The sequence below is a fragment of the Notolepis coatsorum genome (genome assembly GCF_963971535.1).
Source record: "Notolepis coatsorum genome assembly, chromosome: 15".
Classification (NCBI taxonomy): domain Eukaryota; kingdom Metazoa; phylum Chordata; class Actinopteri; order Aulopiformes; family Paralepididae; genus Notolepis; species Notolepis coatsorum.
The window spans coordinates 57,222,680-57,243,111 of NC_140179.1; the positions used below are offsets into that span (position 1 = coordinate 57,222,680).

Consider the following 20,432-nt stretch of genomic DNA (forward strand, 5'->3'; position numbering starts at 1 on the left):
CTTTTATGTAACGGTAGTGACATCGTCACCTTAAACTTCGATGCCCGAGGGAGTTTCGAACTCGTGGTCTCCCACACGCGGGCAACAGCACAGACCGCTATACCAAGAAGTGAACTCACTGCTTTGTAACGTGTCTGTGTCTTTTGAGGGTGAGAGTGAGTTTAACCCATAGCACCGCTACTCGCCCCAGTCACTTCACAACATCTGAAGTCCATCGTAACTGTGCTTCGCAGTACCATCCGTTACATGTATACTCAAGTTTAATCACTTGTACATTGTATATTATATTTGCACTCTGGTTAGACGCCAACTCCTTTTCATTATACAGTACTTGTGCTGTATGATGACAATACATTTGAATCTAATCTAATCCAGAAAGTACCCAACATATAATTAGACAGACAGCACAACACAACACCACACAGCATCCGTCTCGTGGTACGGAGACACATTCACACAGTGTGGTTGCCGGTGATGATAACGGATACCCAACTCCTCATCATGTGACTCCCAACGACCACATATGAAAACCAGGAGCTTAAAGGGATATTTATCTTCGGCAGAATGTCGGACTTCTGAGGTCAAAACGGGAGACATTCTCTTTAGTAGAACTTTTTAGTAGAAGAGGTTTCAGCAGTCTTACCTCTTATCTAAAGTCATCTACAAGTAAGCTAGTGACCACTGCTGTCCCTGTCGTCTGCTGTCAACACCACCGTTCCTCCCAGGTGTCAGGCTCCTCATTCACTTCCATTCATTTTGAGGACATAGTCTAAATATTAGTACTTCTGATGACTTTAGATAAGAAGTAAGACTGTCGATTTGAGAAGTTCTACTAAAGCGAAATATCCCTTTAACACCTGCAAATGAACCACTCCAGCTGTCGCTGATATTATACAGTGTTTTGGTTAAAGAGAAAACGACTTCCTCTGTGGCTAAAGGCTGTAATCACACGTAGGCCAGCCCAAACCTCTGAGGTCCTTTCTCTCACCCCACAGAGCTTCTGGCGTTGGGAACCTTCCATTGACAACGTGCATTCCCGAACTCCATCCTTAACCTTACGCCATTACCCTAACCTTACAACCCCCCCCCCCCCCCTCCCCCCGGGACCCCTCCCCCAAACAACAACAACAACCCTCTAACCTCGAATGGTTTCAAAGTCAGAACAGACCAAAATATCCTCATAAGAAGAAAATCTTAAATAATATGTTGTTTATTCGTATTTATTGTGCCTGTATGAATCTAACTGTATGAAACTGTCTTGTTTGTAAGCTCGTCGTCACTGTAAATGTCACCTTGGGGGACCCTGATGGAAACAAGACGAAAGTATTTCTCTGGTCTGCATCCCCTTAACAATTGTGTGTATTGAGCTGTACTGTATTGTACCCATTCTGCAATCTATTAATAACATTTTCAATCAATCAATCAATCTATCAGGTGTCTCTCAGTGTTCAGACTAGCTACTAGCCTACAACTGTGGTTCTCAACCCTTTCCATGTCAAGGACCCCCAGTTAGACATTTGACCCACATCTGAAAAAAACACGTGTTAAAATATTGAATTATTCCCGAAATCCACAACATACTGTACAGATAACGGTGGAAAGAGTGAAACCTACGATCAGAGTAGTCATTATTACATTATTATTATTATTATTATTATTATTATTATTATTATTATTATTATGCATTCTCATTGAGCCAAGTTATTATGAATACATATTCGTGAAATTAAACTATTCCCCATTTTGCTGGGAACCCCGTGGAACCCACCCAAGGACCCCTGGACCACCGTACATAAGTGGCTTCTATTAGACAAGAGACACACATTACGCTCCTTTCATAATCGATAAGGAAAAACTAACGTACGCTGGGGGAGAGAGAGAGCCGAGAGCTTTGAAAGCAATCATCTTGGTGTGATTAGTTAATAACCAGAGGGAGCCCTGCTGCTCCAACCAGTCACCATGTGATGATGTGACCCGCTTTCCAGGACAAGTGGCTCCTCCGCTACTAACCTGCTGGTAGTTCTCCTCTCCGGGACTGAAGCCATTGTCGATGGTCTGGAACCTCAGGTTGACGTGTGGGAAATTGTGAAGCCAATAGGTCCACCAGGGCGCAATGTAATCCACGCGTGCCGAAGACATCCCTGGCTGTCCTCACAAACAGTCTGTAGCCAGAATCGGTCTCCCTCCCTCTCTCTCTCGAATTGAGCGGACAGCTCCGTCCGCATATGATACTGGGTTGTCTTCAGTCTCGTCTCATATCAAACAAAGGGGAAGCAGCATGGTCCATTCAGGGAGGAGAAGGAGAAACAAATCGAACATTTATACACGAAAATAAATACGAGAAGTACTGTACGGGAATGGGTTTTTTGCGTTGTTGGCGAAGTGGAGCGTTCCAAAAATATTTTGGTTGCGGGGGGAAAGGAATAATAAACACGCGCAGCGCTCATGTCCCCTCAGCAGCGCTTCTTCTTAAACCCACAGCCGTCCCACCGCCGGCTGCCTGGAGAGAGAGAGACGCGCTGCTGGCTCCAGTCCGCTCCGACCGTCCCTGTCCTGTCCGGGAGCGCGCGTCAATCGGTGGCACGGGATTTCATATTCCGTGAATGAATGAATGAATGAATGAATGAATGAATGAATGAAAACTTTATTTAACAGATTGGAGAATGGGTACAATACAATACGGCTCAATACACACAATTGTTAAGGGGATGCAGACCTGAGAAAGACGTTTGTCTTGTTTACATCAGGGTCCCCCATTTTCAATTAATATAGACATTTATGACATACACAACATACATGACATTTATGGCATAGGGACATATAGGTATTTAGTACTGATACATTTGTGACATATAGACGGTATTCAAATATACAGTACTGTCTGTTACCCCTAGATCCTGACAGAGTATATGATGGGGAGGGGACTGTACATTAGGAGGGGGTGGGTGGGAGAGAAATATACATACGGTGGGGTGGAGACTGTACATTTGGAGGGGGTGGGAGAGAAATATACATAAGGCGGGGAGGGAATATATACATGCGGTGGGGAGGAGACTGTCTATTAGGAGGTGGTGGGGGGTTTGGGCATTTACGGTGGCCAGTTTCGAATTGCAGCCTCCCGTAGGTGCTCTTTAAGAGCGGTTTTGAATGTGGGTAGGGATTCACATTCCTTTACAGTTTTGGGTAGGGCGTTCCACATTGATGTGGCATAATTGCAAAAACGTGTTTAGTCCCTTGTTTGAGCCGAATCTGGGTTTAACATGATTTGTTGAGCTTCCTCTGGTGTAGTGGTTGTGGTATTCACTGACCTTTGGGAAGTATTTTGACATGTACATGGGTACCTTAGTCGTATAGTGTATCTTGTAGACCAGGCCCATTGCAAGTTGCTGTACTCTGTCGTCTACTCTAAGCCATCCTAGGTTGTCAAAGTGGGCAGGGGTGAGGTGGGTTCTGGGGGTAAGGTCAAGTAGTAGTCTGACCAGTTTGTTTTGTGATGTTTGTAATCTTGTTTTTAGCGCCTTTGAGGTGCTTTGGTACCATGAGGTGCACGCATAGTCGTAGTACCCTTGAATGAGTGCTCCTGCCAGAGTCTTTAGGGTATTCTTGTTTACCAGAGAGGAGATCCGGTACCCGTGTGTACCTATACTTGAAATGATACCGTTCAACTCACAGGATCAAATGTGTTCTCGGTACATCTGCAGAAAATGTGAGTGATTGTTGTACCGAAGGTCTTTTGAAAAGCTCACAGGATGGTATATGCTTCTGTTTCTTTAGGATCCCCATTAGTCATGACGTTGCCTTAGAGACACAACTATTCTTCCTGGGGTCCACAAAAGACACAATAAAATATAACCATCACATGATGTACATTCACACAGAAACAATTGAAATGGAAAAAAAAATCTAATAATAACAAAAGTTCTCACCAGAATAACATTGTAATGTATGCTTAAACACCACAATTATATTCAGCCTTCACCTCAGAGAATAATATTACACCATAGTCCTATACTTGTTAAATCCCTGACATCTAGTGGCAATTTAGAGGTACTACTGCGAATACAAACGAATGAATTTCCCATTAGATTATATTCAAATGTATTGTCATCATACAGCACAAGTACAGTACAACAAAAATACGTTTGGCATCCAACCAGAGTGCAAATGTAAGAGTAAAGTGCAACAGTAATATAAAATGTACAGGTGATTAAACTGGGTAGGCTTTTCCGCAGACATGGGAGCATTTTTTAACCCTTGTCTCTGTCTCTCTGAGTGAATTTATCGATATAGACATTCCAATGACCTTCTACCTCATACTGGACATGAGCACCACCGGCCCCATGGAACAGCTTCATAACGCCTTCTGTCTGGCCTGCAGCGTTGAACCTTACCTGCTCTCCCTTGACCTATTCTGAGTGGTTTCTCCTGCCCCCCGGGGCATATGGCCCTGAGCCATCGTCTTATATCTCATCCTGTTTACATACGCTTGCAGTAGTTCTTAGTTCTACCCATTACTTACTTTCACAATTCTTATATACTTTGATTCTATTGTCTCCATGTATGCATATATATGCCCACTACATGTATTTCTGCTCCAACTCCACCCACTACAAACATGGGAACTATATAACCCCCCCCCCCCCCCCCCCATCTCTCTGAGTGGTTGTCTCGTAGTGTTGACCAAGGGCATGGATGTCTCGAGGTGTTGGCCAAGATTGCAGTGACTGTTCTACCCCATTGGTTATGAGCACCCATTGGTTATGCACCATTGAGGTCATGGATCAGCTTCATACCGTCTTCTGTCCAACCTACCGTCTAACCATGCCTGTTCTAGTTCATTGTTGGGTTAAGTACTTCTATTCTATTCACATAATATGCTTACTACATGTATCTATTCTATTCACATTTATGCTTACTACATGTATCTATTGCTATGTCCGCCCATCACAAACACGCAAACTGTCTAAAGCCTGTCCCCTTCTCCCTGTGAGTGGATGTCTCGTGGTGATGACCGGAGTGGTGGACGTCCCGTGGTGATGGCTGGGATGCGACCCTCTCTATGCCGCCCGCATACCTCAAATTGATCCATCATCAGCTCTATTTCAAACATTAAAAATGTTCATATGTACCCCAGTTGCTATTGCATGTACTTATTTGTGTTACATTACACATATATGTGCATGCTTACTAACTGTTTCGCCTGTTTTATAGCAACACTACTATCACCGACATCTAAGGGAGATCCCCCCGGCCCCTTGAATAGCCCTTCTAAGGTTTCTCCCCTCCACGTTGCCTGTGGTGCTTTTTTCCTATTGCTAGGTTTTAGTGAGTTTTTCCTTAACTTTGCGTGGGGTATGTCTGGGAGTGTTGCATTCATTCATTTTACATTTTATTTAGGATTTTCCTAGTGTTTTTGTTTTGTTCTTGATTTAATGTGATGTTTCTTCTAGACTTCTTTAAAGAAGAAGCAACGGTCCAAGTTCAAGAGCGCAGTTGTGGAACCATTTGTTGGCAGAGCTAAATAAATTAAACAAACCATAATCTGTCGTTCATTACTGTTAAATACATTGTGATTAACGGTCGTTTAAAAGCAATATCACACTCAAGGTTGAGCTGTTGTACTTAATAACTGCTGTGATCTTCTTCAGCCTGAATCACAGCTGTGATTATTATATTAAGTACAACAGTACTCCCTCTCGTGCGATAGTGCTTAATTGCAGTGGTGGAAAGTAACTGTACTTAAATACATTTTCACTTTCTTTATAAAAATATTTTCATTTTAGGGAACTTTATACTTAACCACTACATTTCAAGGAAAATATTGTACTTTACTCCATTATTTATCTGAACCCATCATTTACTAGTTAATTTGAATAAAAGGATTTGCATAGAAAACTATACAAAATAAAAAAATTATGAAGATTATGTACTTTCACATTTGAAGCCTGTCAACTTCCAGAGGACGTAATCGGAGCAGCATAACTGGACCACATACCACTTTAACATAACCTTTAATCAGAGAAGCATAACTGGACCACATACCATAATGTATAGCGAATTGATACACAAACGTCATGTAGAATGTGTACTTTTACTTTTAGATACTTAAGTAAATTAAATGGCAAATCTACTTTTACTTAAGTAGAATTTGATGGAGGACTTACATTTTTACCATAGTACTCATTTATCCGAGTAATCCTACTTTTACTTAAGTAAAGGAACTGTACTTATTCCACCACTGCTAATTGATCAGTGAGACAGACCCAGTGGAGCCATAACCTGAAACATGTTTTGACTCAAGTCAGCCATCTAGTGGAACATGTGAAACACTACATGGATTAATAAATCTACCTTCAACATAAAAGGTCGACAATTTTCTCATTGAACTGAATTAGATGTGTCCAAGCTTTGTACTGGCAGTGTTGATAACATTTCCTTATGAAATCAGTTGGATTGCGTTTTGACTCCCAATTTCAGTGATTTCATATTTTTACACAAATGTAGGTGCAGAATAAGTTCCATGGTTTGTGACCACTGACATGAAACAAAGGAAACTAAAGAGGAAGGGTGATCATGTGTGACTGTTAGTTTGTAGGGCTGTCAGTTTATCGCGTTAATTAGATTAATTACACAGCAAATTATCACGTTATGAAAATTAACTCAAAATTAATTACAATTTTTTTTTTTTTATCTCATTCATTCCATAAGAACGTAGAATACACATTACAGACTTTTTTTTATATGGTCCATTTGCATGTTCTTGGTATCCGATTCTAGGGACATCTATGGATCTCAGGGAATGTATTCCCAGTGTCAGAAATACTGTGTCTGTTACTAGGCTTGAGTAAATTGTAATGAACCAAATGAGAATATCAATAAACATTTTTTTTTATCTTTGACTGTGAATAACACTATGCTCAAATTGACCAGACCTGAAAAATCTAAGCAAATTAATAGATGGAAGATGATTAAACAGGTTTTGTAGATACAGTACTGAATTCTGCCATCCGGACACATGCAATTTGAAATATGATTATAGAATATAGAATCAGGCATAAAATGGTTATGCGATTAAAATGAGATTAATTAGATTAATTAATTACAAATCCTGTAATTAATTAGATTAATTTTTTTAATCGCCTGACAGCACTAGTATATATATATATATTTTTTTTTATCCACTTTTTCTCCCCATTTCTATTTTTCTCCCATCCCAATTCTTCCCTCCCGTCTTGAACATTGCTAGACTATGCCTCCCACTGGTCGGCTGTAGTGAGGATAGAAGCCTTGCATCACGTGTCCCCTCCGGTACACAAGGCAGCCTGTCTCATCTTTTCACCGCAGCAGCTCGAACTCGTGACGAGGAGCAACGCGTGGGAGGCTCCCGATACTTTCCAGTTTGACACACTGGCGTCACCCAAGGACCTGTAGGAGTCACTGTCCACAATGTCCAATCCCCACCCACCCTCTAACACTGCCAATTGTGTTAGTATAACGGCAGGCCAAGCCGGTAGCAACGCAGAGAACTGGGCTCGATACCAGCATCTCCTGCGTTGGTGGCGAGCGCCTTGCCCACTACGCCACGCAGCCGCCTCCATCTTGTGTATTTTGTGAAGCACCTTGTGCTCCGATACTTGAAGGTGCAGATGTAAATAAAATGAATTTACTTAGTGTAGCTGAATGGGATCAGCCATAACCTTGTTTATGATACAGACATCTATGATGTCAGAATCATCTGGAATTTGTTGCTTGTTAACTGGCCAACGTCTGATATATTGGTTGATGTTTATTTCCTCAGATAGCTGGTATAATTAGAATTTTAATATAGGCTTCAGTAGAACTAGCACCAAGCGGAAGATAGCCTGCTGGTATTTCGACGTGATGACCTTTCCTTTTTATTTATATTTAGTTTCCTAGCTTGAAACACTCAAAACTAACAAGGTTCCAAACTTGAGTGACATTTAATTGTAATTTCAGAATGACATTTAAATTGTAATTTCAGAATGAATGCACACATGTTTGAACGAGAACACATTAATAACCAGTCAGGAGGCGAGGAGATCAGTTCCCATTTTTATTACAATTATCTGTCTGTACATAACGACGGTCCTACTTCAGCTCCTTGACAGCCAGACCTGTAAAGAGAAAATGGTTTAGGAACAGAAAACACCCTGCACCCGAGCAGAACACTTCACTGTCAAAACTCTAGGCAGGCAACCACCAACTTCTAATGGTCATCATCCCACCACCTCCGCAATAATGCAAACTTCGGGCTTAGAAAACAGTCGCATGGAGCGATAAACGCTGGTGCCCACGCAAGAGCCATAGCTAAAGAACCTACATGGAAGTCTTAATTCAGCCTTACTGTAGGACTGAGCAGTAAGTAATGGTCTCTAGGTTGACTGCTTAAGTACGTTAAAATATAGACATACAATAAATAGCCGGTCCTTTAAGCCATTAAACAAATCCATGGTCAACAGTGATGTTTTCAGCAAGCATGAATTTGACACCCAAAAACTGACTATGTTAACATTGGTTAATTTGATAATATTTTACAGTCAATGGACCGGTGGAACTTAGATTTGAGGATAGCAAAACCAAGCACTTGGTCCATCCTTATTCTAGCAAGCGTGAAATTGAGTCACAGGCATGGAGAAGCCTGTGCTGTTTGGACAACTTGCGCCTTACGGCTGGGGGGAGAGCACCGTCGATTGAATAGTTTAATTTGATATAAATTCTTAATATCCCAAGTAGGGACACAAAGATACGACACCGATATCGGTCTGATACAAGGTTAATATAATATTGGTATCAGATATTATCCGATACCAGGTTAAAATAGAATATTGGTATCGGATATTTTTCTCGACTTTGAATAGAGTTTCCCGTTAGCTGGAATCTATACATGTAGCATGTGCATGGAATACCTTTTGCGACACCGAATTCACTATGCAGTAAAGGAATATATCAGCCAATGGACATATCCTTTTGGGGACCCAACCGGCCCACGGTAAGATCTTTTTCACGTAAATTACATGCTGATCAGGCCTTGTTATCATACTCAACCAGCCGATTAGTGAATGTGGCTAACGCCGTTATTGGTAATCAATCAGAAACGACGTCCCACGCCGACCCTCTCATGCATTCATGGTGGACCATGAATACCGACAATATGCATTTCGAGTTTTAGCTCTAGCTTCTGTAGTGCCGAAACGCCATCGATTTAATGTTATTAGCTTAGCGCCCTATATCTCAATTTCCAGGAAATATACTAGACCAAATCCCATATAACGCTTCTATTCAAGACGCTATAAAATGGGAACGTATTGATGAAAAAATTATTTCTTTAAGACATTTTGAAGGGATAGTTTATAGTGTCAATTGACAATGAGAATGGCCAGATAGCAATACTATAAAGTATAGATTTAGCTCTACAAACAGCCTCACGCACAATGCAAGTTTGTTTTGAAATGCTGGCCGTATAGCATGAGATTAGACGGCCCCCCAATGGCCGGGAATGTGTTGAGCGTCGTTCCTGGTACTGACCTGGAGGCAGGGACTGTTTGAGCTTCTCTGCCTTCTCCTTGTCCGTGATGACCAGGGTGTACAGGTACCTGCTGCACCGCACCTTGAATTTGACATTGTCCTTGTTCTTCTTGATCTTTACGGCTAGAGAGAGAAAACAAACTGGTCAACGCTTTTATCCAAAAAGCTCTTTCACTGCTATGCACAGGGATTAAAGCAAAAAAAAAATCTCCTGACTGAAATTTTTTTCAGGCCAAGTCATATTCTTATTTTAACCTCCACTGTATTTCTTTTTAATAGCGTTGGCGTTTTAAGGGAGCCTACTTGTTTCGGTTTCGTCGATAATCCAATGTACAGTTACCCCCCCACCCCGCCTACCCAACCCTTCCCTCCCCAACCACCTCCAATGTACAGTCCCCCCCCCCTCCACCCAACCTCCTCCAATGTACAGTTTCTTCGTCAAATGTATATGCTCTCTTTTTTAGACTCTTATTGTATCACAAACAATACTGTGTAAATCTGGTACGTCATAAATGTATAGATGTAGCAGTATTATCTATCTGTATGTCATGTATGTCATATATGTTATGATGAATTGAAAATGGGGGACCCTGATGTAAACAAGACGAAAGTCTTTCTCTGGTCTGCATCCCCTTAACAATTGTGTGTATTGAGCTGTACTGTATTGTACCCATTCTGCAATCTGTGTTAAACAACCAATCAATATTTAACCGATTGCAGAATGGGGTACAATACAGTACGGCTCAATACACACAATTGTTAAGGGGATGCAGACCAGAGAAAGACGTTTGTCTTGTTTACATCATCAGGGTCCCCCATTTTCAATTCAGTGACATTTATGACATGCACAGGGATTAAAGCAAAAAAAAATCTCCTGACTGAAATTTTTTTCAGGCCAAGTCATATTCTTATTTTAACCTCCACTGTATTTCTTTTTAATAGCGTTGGCGTTTTAAGGGAGCCTACTTGTTTCGGTTTCGTCGATAATCCAATGTACAGTTACCCCCCCACCCCGCCTACCCAACCCTTCCCTCCCCAACCACCTCCAATGTACAGTCCCCCCCCCCTCCACCAATGTACAGTTTCTTCGTCAAATGTATATGCTCTCTTTTTTAGACTTATTGTATCACAAACAATACTGTGTAAATCTGGTACGTCATAAATGTATAGATGTAGCAGTATTATCTATCTGTATGTCATGTATGTCATATATGTTATGATGATGAATTGAAAATGGGGGACCCTGATGTAAAGAGGAAAGTCTTTCTCTGGTCTGCAACCCCTTGACAATTGTGTGTATTGAGCTGTACTGTATTGTACCCATTCTGCAATCCGTTATAACAATCAATCAATATTTAACCGATTGCAGAATGGGTACAATACAGTATGGCTCAATACACACAATTGTTAAGGGGATGCAGACCAGAGAAAGACGTTTGTCTTGTTTACATCATCAGGGTCCCCCATTTTCAATTCAGTGACATTTATGACATGCATGACATTGACATCATGACATTTATGGCATAGGGACATACTACAGGTATATAGTACTGTTACATTTGTGACATATACGATATGCAAATATACAGTAATGTTACCCATAGATCCTGACAGAGAGAATATATACGGTGGGGAGGAGACTGTCTAGATACACCTGTGTGATGTTGCTACGGAGTTAAGCTAATAAACGTATACTCACAACCACAGCAGGGGACTCACATATTGTACTGTGAAGTAACACGACAATGACAAACGTGTTGTTTCTGTTTTTCTTTTTGACATCGTTGCGGCACACGGAACAAGTTAACTCACCACTACAGCCCCCAGTAGCGCTGCCTAGCCAGTCTCTTCAAACGTCCTCTCCTCTCGAAACTTTTTGTTAGGTGGTCCCGCTGATCCTTTTCATCTGAGAACCCCGCGGTGGGTTCTCTTTTTAGTGGCCGGCTTACTCCTTCCATTTAACAGACGCTATTAAGCTAACGTTAGCTAATCGGTATATAGCAGCGAGTGCAAGCAGCGTGGTGGCTGTGACGTTGGTAAACAAGCAGTTGACGCGTGAGGCTGCAAAAAAGGCGACCTGTCTCTCGAGTCGCTGAGTGATGATGACTGCTTGGCGCGATAGGAAAAAAAAGCCCTTTTCCATATTTGGCGCCTCTGATTGGCTCAATTTTGTTTCAATCTGTATGCATCTACAAATCATGCAAATACTTCCGTCAGACTGCGAATCAAATGGACGGATCTCCCCAATCAAATTGACGGAAATCCGTCTGGAGACGGAATGCTTTAATGCATGCATGCATGACATTGACATCATGACATTTATGGCATAGGGACATACTACAGGTATATAGTACAGGTATATAGTACTGTTACATTTGTGACATATACGATATGCAAATATACAGTAATGTTACCCATTTCCTGACAGAGAGAATATATACGGTGGGGAGGAGATTGTCTACAGATACACCTGTGTGATGTTGCTACGGAGTTAAGCTAATAAACGTATACTCACAACCACAGCAGGGGACTCACATATTGTACTGTGAAGTAACACGACAATGACAAACGTGTTGTTTCTGTTTTTCTTTTTGACATCGTTGCGGCACACGGAACAAGTTAACTCACCACTACAGCCCCCAGTAGCGCTGCCTAGCCAGTCTCTTCAAACGTCCTCTCCTCTCGAAACTTTTTGTTAGGTGGTCCCGCTCATCCTTTTCATCTGAGAACCCCGCGGTGGGTTCTCTTTTTAGTGGCCGGCTTACTCCTTCCATTTAACAGACGCTATTAAGCTAACGTTAGCTAATCGGTATATAGCAGCGAGTGCAAGCAGCGTGGTGGCTGTGACGTTGGTAAACAAGCAGTTGACGCGTGAGGCTGCAAAAAAGGCGACCCGTCTCGAGTCGCTGAGTGATGATGACTGCTTGGCGCGATAGAAAAAAAAAAGCCCTTTTCCATATTTGGCGCCTCTGATTGGCTCAATTTTGTTTCAATCTGTATGCATCTACAAATCATGCAAATACTTCCGTCAGACTGCGAATCAAATGGACGGATCTCCCCAATCAAATTGACGGAAATCCGTCTGGAGACGGAATGCTTTAATGCATGTATGCATGATACACAAAAGACTAGCTCCCTACACATGATATTCATGTCAGAAATCTATCAATGTTTTCAGGAGGTTTTAACCTTCACTGCCACACTACAGAAGGTTAACCTTTCACTACCACTAGTTAACCGTCTAGTGTGGTAGTGAAAGGGTTAACCTTTTGTCATGTGGCAGTGAAAGGGTTAACCATTTGGTAGTGTGGCAGTGAAAGGGTTTATGTCAATTCTCTGCTCATTGTATGCCTATTGTATGTCTACTTTACTGTAGTGAAGAACTTTGGGCTGCAATTCTTGCATGAAAATGTGCTATACAAATAAAGTTTATTCTTCCATTTTTATAACAAATGTGGCAAGCCCTGGCGGGCTCCGTTAGGTAAGTGAATACAACGGACTGGCATTAAGGTGACAACTGACATCAAGGGGGAAAACCAGAGGTTTGTCAGTGGACCGGTGGAACTGGAGATTCTGGAACATCGAAACTCTGCAGCACTAGGTCCATCCTTATTCTAGCAAGCGTGAAATTGAGTCACAGGCATGGAGAAGCCTGTGCTTTTTGGACAACTTGCAATATACACAAGACAACGTTTCACTCGAAATTAAGCTTCCTCAGGTGGCTAATAGTAATTATAGCTAAGCTAACTTAGATCTGTGGTGAGAGGAGTTTTCAATTAAGACAACGGCAACTCGTCTCTTCCTTTGCCAAGTATAAAACATGTCTGAAGGTTCCTCCCGCTCCTCCCGGGCAGCATGTTGAAGTGAGTTTGAGCAAGACACCTGAGCAACCCCTAATTGCTCCGAATGTGCAGGTTGGCACCTTGGACTGTTGCCTCTGCAATCGGTGTGTGAATGAGGGGAACAAATTGTAAAGCGCTTCGGATAAAAGCGTCCAGGGGGAGTCAAACCCCTTCCCCAACAGGGTACAAATATGGGCCCAAATGTCCCATAGTGACAATTTATCATCAGTACACCAGATATCAAGCAGACTCCTTACAAGCTAGAGTCAAAGATGGGATTGTATTAAGTGGCTGAAAAAGTGACTACCATGAACACATACTTCCTGCTTTGAACATTGTGTCAAACGTAGATATGGTCCCACAATACAGTACGGCTCAATACACACAAGTGTTAAGGGGCTGCAGACCAGAGAAATACTTTAGTCTTGTTTACATCACCAGGGCCCGCCATTTTAATTCATCCATCAAGACTGAAAAAGACAGGATTCTACTTACACTTGGCATCCTTCCTCCTGGCAGTGAGCAGGAAATCTTTGATTTCTTCAATCTTTCGTGGCTGTAATGAAAATAAATAAGGATGAGATGGGTATCGCCAAGGACTGGCATGACGCAGCAGCATGGAGAAAGGAGTCAGGGGAACCGTACGAGGTTGTCAGTGGACCGGTGGAACTGGAGATTCTGGAACATCGAAACTCTGCAGCACTAGGTCCATCCTTATTCTAGCAAGCGTGAAATTGAGTCACAGGCATGGAGAAGCCTGTGCTGTTTGGACAACTTGCGCCTTAAGGCTGAGGGGAGAGCACCATCGATTGAATAGTTTAATTTGATATAAATTCTTAATATCCCAAGTAGGGACGCACAGATACGATCCCGATATCGGTCTGATAAAAGGTTAATAGAATATTGGTATGAGATATTGTCTGATAAAGCGCATCAATGGCACCATGAGCCGGAGAGGTTTGGACAACCTGCATACACAAGACAGTTTCACTGGAAAGTAAGCTTCCTCGAGTGGCTAACTGGCTATGCTAATTTGATCGGTGTAGAGGGTAAAACGAAAACTGATTTTGGCTTGTGTACAACTACGACTCAGTAGTCCAAGTTTTCAATTACCCAAAGTCTGATCAGTCAAATTGCATTTATCGATCAGCATGTTTGACTAACGTTACGCCACAGACGGCCTTGGTCGGCTAGCTATGCAGTTAGCTAGCGGCAGCAGCTCCAATTTGGGCCAAACTTCCAACACTATTCCCCGGTTTTAATCACATTATGCATGCTTCGTATTCATAATTATATAACTGTATACAGTCTGTCGCATAAAGAACGCAAACGAAGCAGTAAGACGAGAGAACTAACGCTTACCATGTTGCCGTGTTAGCGGACTGTGAGCCTGCAGGGAAAGGGCGAGAGGAAGACAGGAATCATCATTTGGGTTATAAAACAACCGAATCAAGTGAGCTAGAAAACAAATAAGCATCAAGTGATCCCGTTAACATAGGAGCAAATCATGATTTTATTAAAACTGGTACACAGTTATAGGCGTTAATGAGGATTGTCAATGATTGGAATGATCGTTTAGTTTGTGTGGGGAAATATGTAACTCACACAGTCTGCCAGAGAGGGGATGAAGAGGGCGGAAGTGACGTTTGAAACTTATTTATATACCGTGCTGTGTGATTACCAAACCAAGCCGCATTTCTCGGAGACGCTCTCTGATTGGCCACTGACATGTTTGTGACGAGCTGTGTCTTTGCCCATTTCCGCATCGAACAGCCTGCAAACTATATATCTATGCTGCAAACTACCTGGCGTTCTACTATCGCCATGCTCTAAGACAAACTCTAACCTTAACCAACTTCGAAAAAGTGCCTAAGCTTAACCAGTGTAGAAACAGGCCCTCGGCCAATCAGAGAGCGTCTCCGAGAAATGTGGCTTGGTTTGGTAATCACGCTACTGTGCTATGGCTACCAGGGAGGGACAAACCTCTTAGAGAAAACCCCAGTAGGAGAACGACGAGGCCCCCGTCTGGGCAGTAGAGTGAACAGCAACTGGAAAACAAGTTAAATGTAATGAATAAATGAATGAATGAAAACTTTATTTAACAGATTGCAGAATGGGTACAATACAGTACCTCAATACACACAATTGTTAAGGGGATGCAGACCAGAGAAAGACGTTTGTCTTGAGATTGTATAATATAGCATGTACATAAAGACCCAGTGCCTCATCCGTAGCTAACAGTGTATTGCACTACCACAGGACCTAGCATGTCCTACCATGCTCTGTAAATAACTTATGTACATATACCGATATGCCCTACTCTGTTTACTTGTTTTATTGCACAATGTCGTTCTATTGGATTCTATTATATGTTATTACTATTGTATTATGCACATCGTTGCGGGCAAGACCACCCGCATTTCATTGTATACTCGTATGCCGTGACAAATAAAACTCTTGACTTGACTTGACTGACTTGTTTACATCAGGGTCCCCCATTTTCAATTCATATCGACATTTATGACATACACAACATACATGACATTTATGGCATAGGGACATACAGGTATTTAGTACTGATACATTTGTGACATAAACGGTATTCAAATATACAGTACTGTTACCCATAGATCCTGACAGAGTATATACATATGATGGGGAGGGGACTGTACATTAGGAGGGGGTGGGTGGGTGGGAGAGAAATATACATACGGCGGGGAGAGAATATATACATGCGGTGGGGAGGAGACTGTCTATTAGGAGGTGGTGGGGGGTTTGGGCATTTACGGTGGCCAGTTTCGAATTGCAGCCTCCCGTAGGTGCTCTTTAAGAGCGGTTTTGAATGTGGGTAGGGATTCACATTCCTTTACAGCTTTAGGTAGGGCGTTCCACATTGATGTGGCATAATTGCGAAACGTGTTTAGTCCCTTGTTTCAGCCGAATCTGGGTTTAACATGATTTGTTGAGCTTCCTCTGGTGTAGTGGTTGTGGTATTCACTGACCTTTGGGAAGTATTTTGACATGTACATGGGTACGTTAGTCGTATAGTGTATCTTGTAGACCAGGCCCATTGCAAGTTGCTGTACTCTGTCGTCTACTCTAAGCCATCCTAGGTTGTCAAAGTGGGCAGGGGTGAGGTGGGTTCTGGGAGTAAGGTCAAGTAGTAGTCTGACCAGTTTGTTTTGTGATGTTTGTAATCTTGTTTTTAGCACCTTTGAGGTGCTTTGGTACCATGAGGTGCAAGCATAGTCGTAGTACCCTTGAATGAGTGCTCCTGCCAGAGTCTTCAGGGTATTCTTGTTTACCAGAGAGGAGATCCGGTACAAGAATCTAGTTTGTTGGTTGACTTTTTTTATTACATTGGATGCCATCTTGGAACAGTGTCGGGCAGCATCTATTCGTTTCCTAACGCATTTATGCTTCCGCATTCGCGTTTTGCGCTCTGATTGGCCACTGATGTTTCTGGTCGCACCAATCGTGTGACGGCAAGTTATTTCGCCGGTTAAAGGCCAACTTGCAGGTTGTATTTTTGTTCAATAAACAACGTGACTAGGGCAACGGTGACTTTCATGAAGAGGGGGAAAATAATTATCGAAATTGACCCAGTTTTAGCGTTTTTATGAAACATTTTGTCGACCAAACCACAACCTCAACGCACATGCATATTTTAATCCATGGTTCATAACGTGCGTGTGTCATCTTAATGATGACGTCACATCAGGTGCAGGGCAGCGAGGGGCTCTGAGAATCACAGGCAGGTAGTGGTAGTGGCAGGAAGCAGAGCCTTCTTGTTACTACTAGCCGAGGATCTAGTCTCTGTTTCACCTAACACTATTGCTCCGTGATCATAGCCATTAATCTCTAAAGCTAACCACTATTTGTAAAAGCCACAACCACGTTACCATATTTGTAATAATGTAAATCATTGTGTCGTTGTACATATTGTGTTTATAACGTTAGTAGCTAAGTTAGCTAGCTTGGTAGCCAGCATTCTCGAAACTCCTAACATCACTGATTTAAAATGGTTCTCTCCTCTTTGTATACCTTTGTCCTCACAAATATTCTGCCAGGGAACTTATGGACACGACAATAGTAGTAGTTATAAGGTGTTTGAGCTTGTAACGTTAACGTTAGCTAATAGCTATCGTGGTAGCCCCTTTCGTGACAGATGCACCGAGTGCTATCCGAGGGGCTGCTATCGTATCAACATGCCGCAACGTGTAGCTTGCTAGCCGGCATGATGCGTGCAGTGCTTTGCCCCACAGGTCTGAGAAGAGGACCTGCACATTTTACTCGTTCCCCAAACTCTTTTACATGCCCGATTTTAAATGGTTCACGACAGTAGACATAATGCTAACGTTAGCGGGGTAACGTTAGCCAGAGCCATATAGCCAGTAGTACTATGACCCGGACGGGCATAAGGCATAAGTTGCCTGAAGTGACGTCACGGCCCTGCTAGCGTCTGATAAGCTTTTAGATTTGCTCCGTGCATGTTATTCGTGCGTGGACCTTTTTAACCCTTTCTGAGTGGCATTTCCGGCGTCGAATGGAAAAAAATAAATAATGAAATTAGATACCAATGATGTAAACTACCCATAATTGCAGAGTAGTCAAGTCAAGTCAAGAGTTTTAATTGTCACGGCATACAGGTATACAATGAAATGCGGGTGGTCTTGCCCGCAACGATGTGCAATACAGTGGTACAACATATAATAGAATAAAAAAATTTAAAAACAACATTGTGCAGTAAACAGGTAACAGGTAACATGGAGTGACATCTCGGTATCTGTACATAGTTATTTACAGAGCATATGGGACATGCTAGTTAGCTTTGGTAGTGCAATACACTGTTCCTGTTATTCTAATTTAAAGTGTCCTTTCCTTTTGGCCATAAGTGTGCGTGTGTGCGACATGAGTGTGTGCCCGCTCATGTTAAAGTGTTAAGTGGCTGCTCGTGTGTGAGCGTGCACAGCGTGCGTGTCATGTGTGTGTTCATGTGTGCTTGTGTGTGGATAGTTCAATGTTCTGAGCACTCAATGTTCATTGTTCAGGGCTCTGATGGCCTGGGGGAAGAAGCTGAGCCTAAGCCGCTCTGTCCTAGTAGCTGGGGTTCGCAGGCGTCTGCCTGACCTCAGCAGCTGGAACAGGCTGTTATTGGGGTGGTGAGGGTCTTTCATTATCCTGCAGGCTCTGGATTTGCACCTCTTGTTGTATAGAACCTGCAGGGGGGGTAGTGCAATACCCGTGGTACGCTCGGCTGAGCGCACCACTCTCTGTAGGGCCTTCTTGTCCTGTGCCGTGCTGTTTCCATACCAGGCAGTGATGTTTCCGGTTACAGCTCCTGAGTAGAAGGACTGGAGTATCTTACCCGATACTCTGAACTTCCTTAACTGTCTCAGGTGGTAGAGGCGCTGTTTCGCCTTCTTTACTACTGTGTCTATGTGTGTTGACCATGTCAGGTCCTCTGAGATGTGGACCCCCAGGTACTTAAAGCTGCTCACCCTGTCCACGGTAGCCCTGTTAATCATCAGTGGTGTGTGTGTCTCCTGCTGTCCTCTCCTATAATCCACGATCAGCTCCTTGGTTTTACCAATGTTCAGGAGCAGGCTGTTGTCCTGGCACCAGCGTTCCAGTACCTCAACCTCCTCCCGGTAGGCCTTCTCGTCGTTGTCCGAGATCAGCCCCACCACCACCGTGTCGTCTGCGAACTTCACTATGGAGTTGGAGTTGAACTTGGCCACACAATCGAGTAGGGTTTAACCTGCAAGTTGGCCTTTAAGCTTAGGCACTCTTTCGAAGTTGGTTAAGGTTAGAGTTTGTCTTAGAGCAGGGGGGCGATAGAACGCCAGCCCTGATTCCAAACTCTAACCTTAACCAACTTCGAAAGAGTCGCCTAAGCTTAACCAGTGATAAACTAGGCGTTAGGTAGTTTGCTGCTGGTCAAGGCGGAAATGGGCGCGTCACGCGATTGGGCGCGCATGTCACATGACCAGAAACATCAGTGGCCAATCAGATCGCACCAGAAACGGCAGTGGCCAATCAGATTCGCAAAACGCGAATGCGGAAGCATAAATGCGTTAGGAAACGAATAGACGCTGTCGGGCACCATCACTTGTAAAAAAAACTCTAGTTCACATTATATATCTATGCCTGGTTAAACCAGTTTATTATTATTATTATTATTATTATTATTATTATTATTATTATTATTATTATTATTATTATTATTATTATTATTATTATTATTATGAATAATAATAATAACAAACCTTATTTGTATAGCAAAAGATTTGTATATCAATGTACAGTTTCTTTGTCAAATGTATATACTCTCTTTTTTAGACTCTTTTTGTATCACAAACAATACTGTATTTTTTAGACTCTTTTTGTATCACAAACAATACTGTATTTGTAAATCTGGTATGTCATAAATGTATAGATGTAGCAGTACTGTATATCTGTATGTCATGTATGTCATATATGTTATGATGAATTGAAAATGGGGGACCCTGATGTAAACAAGATGAAAGTCTTTCTCTGGTCTGCATCCCCTTAACCAGTGCTTCTCAAACTTTTTCTGTCAGGCCCCCCTTTGGCGGACCAAAATATTTTGGGCCCCCCCCCCTCGCCCCAACAAAATAGTCAAGAAATGGGCCATGTTTAAATGTATTGAAATAACACCAATATCGTGACCTTTCAAATTGACAACACCTTCCCTCGCGAGAGCCACCTTGCCTCGCTGTGAAACAGCACTACAGAATGGTCAGCTCCCATCTCCTCACACAGCGCAGAGAACAGGCGCGGTTTCAGGGGTTGGGTTTTGATGAAATTTACCATGTTTATAACTTCTGTCAAAACCTCATTCAGCTCAGGGCTAAGCTGTCTTGACGCTGGCGCCTCTCTGTGAATTTACAGTGCGTCCATTGCGCGTTTGGCGAGACCCCCTTGATGAGCGCCTGTAGCCCCCTCCTTTTCCCTGCCATGGCCTGCGCACCGTCAGAGCAAAAGCCCACACAGTTCTCCCATTTCAGTCCATGTTCTGTC

General features: G+C 42.6%; 2 protein-coding genes across 2 annotated transcripts in view; both read right to left on the reverse strand.

Moving 5' to 3' along the window:
* Positions 1-2,437, reverse strand: part of ttyh2 (tweety family member 2) — a 260,383-nt gene extending 257,946 nt beyond the window's left edge. Inside the window, 1 exon segment of the mRNA XM_084330305.1 lies at positions 2,011-2,437. Coding sequence (XP_084186431.1) covers positions 2,011-2,139 — 129 coding nt within the window. The 5' untranslated portion in view covers positions 2,140-2,437.
* Positions 2,438-8,060: 5,623 nt separating this feature from the next.
* On the reverse strand, positions 8,061-15,021 carry rpl38 (ribosomal protein L38). Its single transcript, XM_084330112.1, has 5 exons — positions 14,994-15,021; positions 14,751-14,778; positions 13,884-13,944; positions 9,547-9,669; positions 8,061-8,135 (listed from the first exon to the last, which is right to left on the reverse strand). The coding sequence occupies exons 2-5, from the start codon at positions 14,751-14,753 to the stop codon at positions 8,110-8,112; spliced, it is 213 nt and encodes a 70-aa protein (XP_084186238.1). The 5' UTR covers positions 14,754-14,778; positions 14,994-15,021; the 3' UTR covers positions 8,061-8,109.
* Positions 15,022-20,432: the final 5,411 nt, after the last annotated feature.

Bases quoted from the DNA above. Each gene is read 5' to 3' on its own strand.
- rpl38 (XM_084330112.1), bottom strand. The intron at 9,670-13,883 runs GTAAGTAGAATC...TTCTCTCTCTAG, and splicing joins CAGGAGGAAGGATGCCAAGT to CCGTAAAGATCAAGAAGAAC. The intron at 8,136-9,546 runs GTCAGTACCAGG...TTCTCTTTACAG, and splicing joins CAAACAGTCCCTGCCTCCAG to GTCTGGCTGTCAAGGAGCTG.